This window comes from Geospiza fortis, unplaced genomic scaffold (genome assembly GCF_000277835.1).
Source record: "Geospiza fortis unplaced genomic scaffold, GeoFor_1.0 scaffold171, whole genome shotgun sequence".
NCBI lineage: Eukaryota > Metazoa > Chordata > Aves > Passeriformes > Thraupidae > Geospiza > Geospiza fortis.
In genome coordinates this window covers 6569935-6576934 of record NW_005054313.1, presented here as the reverse complement: position 1 = coordinate 6576934, position 7000 = coordinate 6569935, and the positions used below count along the sequence as shown (strand labels likewise).

At 38.7% G+C, this 7000-nt stretch overlaps 1 protein-coding gene across 6 annotated transcripts in view; it reads right to left on the bottom strand.

The window, feature by feature from the left end:
• TCF12 (transcription factor 12) overlaps positions 1-7000 on the bottom strand; it is a 158708-nt gene that overhangs the window by 50850 nt on the left and 100858 nt on the right. For all 6 annotated transcript variants that reach the window (XM_005419669.2, XM_031056011.1, XM_031056012.1 and 3 more), the window contains exons 7-8: positions 4365-4500; positions 1098-1150 (exon numbers count right to left, since the gene is read on the bottom strand). In XM_005419669.2, coding sequence (XP_005419726.1) covers positions 1098-1150; positions 4365-4500 — 189 coding nt within the window. The remainder of the gene's footprint in view (positions 1-1097; positions 1151-4364; positions 4501-7000) is intronic.

Sequence of the window (7000 nt, the reverse complement as noted above, 5' to 3'; positions counted from 1 at the left end):
GAGGACTAGAAGACACCATCCGTAGTTCAGGCTCAATAGGAAATGAAAAGCTCAGCCCCATTTTGCTGCCGCTATATTGCTGTTCCTGTGCACTGTGTTCTATTCAGCCTATCCGGCTTTGAGTTATGACTCATCCAAGTGCACCTGCGCCCATGTGTTAAGTACTGCCAAATAAAAGCCCAACATCCATTTACACAACAAAGAGATGTATCCCGCAAGGCAGCGGAGCTTCCCCCTCCCCTCCTGTTTGTTCTGAGCAAGGGAAAAAATAATTCTGTCCTTCACTTCACTGGGGATTTTTCACTTCACGTGGATTTTTAAATGCAGCTTCATTTATAAACAATTTTCTTCCTTTTAAAAATAAAGCATATTTAATACCACAAAACACCCCTATAGCATTAGATTATCACAGCCATTAATGATTTTTCCACCAAAACCCTTCCAACCTTTTTTATCAAAGCCCTTTATTCTCGAAGGATAAATTTTCAAGCAAAGAGGGATCAACAAACTAGTTGCTTGAAAGCTTTCCTGATGCTAGGCTGAAGTTAGGAAAGGCTTAATGAAGGCTTTAAAATCCACCAGGACTTCACAATGAACATCTGACTCGGTGATTTATGCATATTAATAACCTCAGTCCTACTGAGGCAAGCTGAGCTGTACATGTCCTCCGAATCTTAATGTCTTCAGCTCCACTGGGATTATTACAAATGTAAATTTCTAAGATTCTCAGCTATTAATCTCTGTCTGTCCTCCTGTTCAGCAACATAATGACTAATTAAACATCAAAAGACCTGTACAGGAGATCTTCTTTGACAGCTCCTGGCCCAGCTCTCTTCCCAAGAGAGGAATTCAAATGACAGGGACAAGTGGGTAGGAGCATATGAGCGAGCTACAAATCACTGCTATGAAATCTAAAAATTCCACATCAAATGTGTATTTAGTCCTGCAGAACCACTCCCAGTTACCTAGGCTAGCTGTTCATGTCCAGCAGACAGCCCTCCTAGTGCTAAAGGTAAGTAATGGGTATGTATGGCAGGTAAGGAGAATGCAGTTTGAGCCCAATTTTTATCACTACAAGTAAAAAATGTAGTACTTACAGAAGAAGGCAAACCAGGGGGCACCTTTCTTACTTTCTTTGTCTGCAGAGGATCTGTACAAGAAAAATAGCATTTCATCAAGTATCTACATTATAGGTGAGAAAGAATAAATTCCTACACTGCTCAGTTTTTTCCTTCCATGATGAATGTCTTATTTTCCAATTTCATGCCTTTTTTTTTATTCCCTGGCAAAGAGATTTGTCTTTCACATCAATATAAAAATGTAACATAACCATGTTCTCCTCTAAAATACAGCTTTGCTAAATAGTTACTTTTGATTCTTTTCCTAAGGAAAACAGTTATTCCTAAGAACAGTTACTCTGAAGGGTATACTATGACCTTATACACTTGTTAAAAAACAAAGTATGGTTTTGAGATATACAAGGAGGAGAATGGGACTTATTAGCAAGAGAAATGCTTTATTTTCTGTGCATCAGAGTGAAGACATGTCAAAAGGAATTTGACATGATTTATACTCTAAGAATACTAACATGATGTACATTTTATAGTTTTTAGAGTCTTCCAAGGTTGTAAATAAACAGCAAATTTAATGACCTAATTACTTTCCTTGAGTAATAAAGTCAATACATCTCAAATTTGCATGTAATAGTCAAGTTGGAGGTATGATACCTGCTTCTTTCTTCCAGTAGGTGCTGTATTATAACAGAAGTACCCAGCACTTCCACTACCTAAACCAAGAATCTAAACCAGTTTATTCAGATGCTAATACAATTAATCTGAAAACTCTGCATGCAAAAAAACCTGATTTTTGATGATGAGTATCTGGTGAGATTACCAGTTCAACAGTTAACCAATAAAGTCTTTAATTAAAACACAAAATTCTTATTTTTCTGTTTTTATTCAGAACATTTATAATGATATGACAAGATAAAGGTGAGATAAGGTGAAATATCTGCTGGATATCTTTACTCTCATCATTTCCCATAGGGCATGCTCACAAAGAAAAGGACTTTTGGAAAACATATTTACATTGGATTTAGAATGTCACCTGGAAGAGAACACTGGTTGGTTTCAATGCAATTTAATATGAAATTTAACAAGAGCATGTTATAATCTTGGTCAGACAACTCCTTCTCAGGGATAAAATGGGCATAATTTGACTTTGTTAGAAATTCTCAGGCAGCAGATTTGTAGCACTTAACAAGTCCGTTAAAAAAAAAAAATTAAAACTCAGACATACTTTCTCAAGCTATTGGAAAAGACTTGAGATAAAAGATTACCTCCTCCTCCTGACATTCCTGGAAAAACATTTCCACGGATTTGTAACCACCACCTGCCATATCCCAGGCTACAAGCCTCAGATTCAACCATGACAGAAAGAGGAACATCACCAGCTTAAACACATTTATACCCCCTGAGCTTCTCTTTCAAAGAAAAAGCTAAATATACTCTGAAAACTCCACACTTCACTTCTATTTATTTCATTTAATAATATCAGAAACTTCCCAAACTCTGTAGGGTTTGCACAGGAAACAAGAATCTCATTCAGGACCATCTCAGTGACTGCTGCACACAGCAGCACCCTGTGCCCAGCTCCAACACCCCCTGCCACTCCAACCCAGAGCAGGTTACTACTCAAGTAGTTCCTCCCCAAAACCAATTCAGTTTGGGCTAAAACACCATCAGCAGCAGCTTAAAACACAGTTCTTTTCTCTTGAAGTTCAATCACCCTTTCAAGCTGTAAACAATTTAAGTGTTCTTTTTCTGAAACAGGTGTGAGGAACTGCTGTGTTTGTTCTGGTATTCCTAGCAACAGGAATACTTACAATGATCTTCATAAAGGCAGCTAACCCCCCAAGATAAATGGCAGTTGGTTTGACAACAAGTAAAAAGATCATACAAATATATATTTAAAATACATATATACACACATACGTTAGGAGAAGAGGAAATGGCCTTAAGTTGCACCAAGGGAGATTTAGGTTTGATGTCTTCACTGACAGGAGTGTTGGGCACTGGAACAGACTGCCCAGGAAGTGGTGGACACCATCCCTGAAGGGATTTAAAGATGGGAACATGTGGCACCTGGGGACATGGGTTAGTGGTGGACTGGGCAGTGCTGGGGTAAAGGATGGGCTCGATGGTTTAGAGGGCTTTTTCAAATGAAATGATCCCATGATATATAAGATTAGGTTCTAAAGTAGTATTTTTTTATAAAAGATATTTTTAAAACAATTTCAAACATGTTCAGGAGTATTTTAGTGCCCAAGAAGTTCGCAGTTATAATTAATATTGAAGTTACTTCATAAAGCAATTTGTGTTTGAAAATTTTATTTTGGGCAAAGTATGGTTGGAGTTACATGGTTCCAACAAACAAGAATTTTACTATGGAATAGAAGTGCTATACAGAATGAGGGGCATTAAGGACTCAACTATATAATTAGAGAAATTCTAATGACCTATCACATTAATACCTAAATATATGGTAACTAGAATATAAGGTTATATAATTTGAATATAATGGTAAACTAGAATATAAGGTTACAGTCTCTCTTATTATACCAAAAAGATTTTTTTTTATTTGCACAAACAATTATTCACAACAGTCTTATAGCAGATACTATAGAAGAGCTGGCTCGTTCCTGATTCTCTGATTCGACAGAATTAGAAAGCTATAAAATATTACCACTGTCTGTGACCAAGTATGAAAATTCCATTCACCTCCAGCTATCCCCAGATTAAAATACTAATACTGTCACAGGATTATAACAATTTTTAAGCAAGTTCCTGCCTGCATATTTTGCAAGGTAGCTTGATTTTAGGATAAACTACTAGCCTCCAATTGCTAAGATCTTTAAAGGCATGTTGAACCAATTACAATGAACTATATATTGCCCTGAATAAAGTTACTTTTAGCATATAAAAGGATAATTGTTTCCCCTTTTTGTCCTTCCCCTACTAAATAATGGTAATGACCTCAAGGTCAGGCATTTCCAGGAGTTAATGATGGCACGGGTTAAGGGCACTCAGCTGGTCATCAGCTCCTATCCATCTGTCATTATTGCTTTTGCAATTAAGGGTTTTATTAGAGTTTCTTGTTTGTTTTGTAAGCCAGACTGACCAGCGTTGAATCGAAGCTAGCATCTCAAAGAAAACATTAATAATTCCAGTTTTTCTCTTATATAGCAGTTTGGTGTAACTCAGCACAGAGCAATCTCGTGTATATTAAATGAACTGTCAAAAAACAAAATAAAGTCTGCAGAGAAGCATTGGGAACCAAAGTTGAAACGTGCGTGTATCACTTACCAAGAGCTGCAGAGTCGTGCAGCGGTCGGCGGCGCTGGTTGGTGGCAGAGAAGGGGTAGTAGGGGGTGCCAGGCTTCCCAGAGGATGCCAGCTGAGCTGCACTGCCAAGCCCCATGTCAGAACGAAGCAGACTGGACTGCAAAGTACACAGAGAAAAGTCAAATTTAACTCTACAATGCAGCTGTTAATATGCCAGGTTGACAAACTATTAACCACACTTACTGCTCTTGGCATTTAGAGGAATGTACTGGGATTTAGTGAAGGTTCTAGAGTTCAAAAAAATATAGACTTTTTAAAATCAATGTTCAGAGTATGTGCTATAGCATAACTCAGAAAGGCAGAGCAAGTTTAGCTGTGAGCCTCCAGAAAGCCATAACCATTTCAGCTGAAAACATCTGAAAGAATTAATTCATATTTAAATTTTAAACAAAAATCATAATCCTTTGTTTAGTTTGCAATATAACACTTCTTCTATTACACAATATAAACATAATTGATAAAAACTGCTAAGAGTTTATAGCATGACATTAAGTTTTAGCACATACTTAGAAATCAAGACTTAGATTACATTCATAAAAACATGGAATAAAATTGTCCAAAAAAAAAAAAATCAAATGCAGACGAGATAACAGAGTAGATTAATGAACAGAACATGAAAAATTGACATTTTAAACACTTCAAACTAACAAGGTGGCTGAACCCTACCCTTTTTGTTCCATTCCCATGCAGTAAAAACAAAAACATTCTAAACACTTAACAAGTGTATTGTATACTGTTTGACCTCACATTATTTGGATTTCCTCTGTAATACTGAAACGAATGTTGGTGATTTAGAACAACATAGTTTTTCCACGGGTGATGTTATGCTTAGCTTTATTTTAGTCTGAAAATCCTGACATGGAGGGAACCCACAGAACTGTCTGTACAGAAAATGTTCTTGTAGCAGGTGGTAAAAATTCACTGTGTTTCACTCCTGGCTGGTGCACACAGCTTTGCTCATGGAGCAGCATCCACTCCACATTGCACACAGCTAAAGACACACTGCTGTTATGTCTGCCAGTATTTTAAGGTCATGTGGAAGCAGCAGCCTCATGAGCAATTGGATTTCTTCAGCCATGGTCAGCACATGGTGCAGCCTTCCCAGACAAGGGGGTAAAGCACAGCTGGCAGGACAACGGGCATGTTTTCCTTACACTCACCTGCACTGACATTTCATTGCCAGCTGATGCTAAGACAGCAACTGCTAACTGGAGTAACTTTTATACCAAAACCCCACCTAATTCCTCCTTCAGCCTGGCTGCTCCCAAGCCAACATTCCTTGTGCCATCAGCTGCTCTCCAGGACAAGCCCTCGTGGCCATGCAGGTTCTGGAGGTTCCACCAAACCCGCTCGTGGGCTGGATTATGGCACGAACCTCTCCAGTGCTGCTGCCTGCCTGGGGTACAGCAGGTACTCATCGCTCCTGCCTCTCCTCACCTTCCTTCTGAGGCCCAAATACCTCGTTCATAAATAAATGTATTTTTGGAATATACTAGATCATCAAAACCGATGTGTCTGGTGTGAGAGGATGTGAAAGGTGAGGTTCACTCATACAGCTCACAGTGAGGTACTAAATGCCTTCCACCTTGCAGTGCGCTGGGATCAGCAGAAAATGAAGACTTCAGACAGTTAGGGAATCTATATAAAATAAGCTTTTCTTTTTGCATTGTATCACCATTGAAATTTCTCTCTTTTCTTGTTTGATGACTAATTTGAGCACGAAAATCTTATATTTTAATTGAATGGAGTGGGATGTGAAAGAATCGCCACATCACAAACTAAAGGAAGGCCCAAAAGTGTTAAGTATTTTATACAAAAGTGTGAAAATCAAAATTTATTAAAAGTGTTACTGCATAGAAATAACTTCCTCTCAGCTTAACTTCTTCAGTGTTATTCTTACAACAGTCTTTGAAACAGAATTCTTAATCTGAAACTCATATTAAAATGAAATACTCTGACAGAGTGACAAAAGTATATAGCAAATACATGCAGGGGGAAATCTGCTGGTGGGCTGTTCCAAGGTCTTCTAATTTTTGCTTTGGTCAAATAGCTAAGATTTTATTGTTTTGCATGAACATCAGAATATCTGGCTTACTCAGTATAAATCTGAATTTAGCAAAGATCCTATTCTAAACACTTACTACAGTTTTACAGGTGAACACTGTGCAGGAAACCTGGGCAATATTTTGTGAAAAGCAGCTCTTCCAAACCAACACTAGCCAGAAGAAGAAATGAAACCAGTTCTCACTTAGGCCAACACTTGTCCTTCTTGACCAAGAATACCCAGGACTGAAGGAAAATTTCTTAGCATAGCCTGTGGGGAAGGGAGGAAGTATTGTGGTAGTTGTCATTTCAAGTAGCTGAGGCAAGGTCCCCCTCCCAGAGCAGCAGCAGTGCTGAGGCTGGCAGGGAGCTCTGGGGGTCAGGAGCGCAGCCCTGCTCGCTCAGAGCAGCTGTCAAACGCAATCAGGAACCGCGGCCCATTCACATTAGAGACAGCCCTCCCTGCCACCCCAGCATCTCCCCTGACCACTGCAGGGATTTTGGAAATGCAATGGGATACATACAGATGCTTCCAGAAAAAAAAAAAAAGGGGG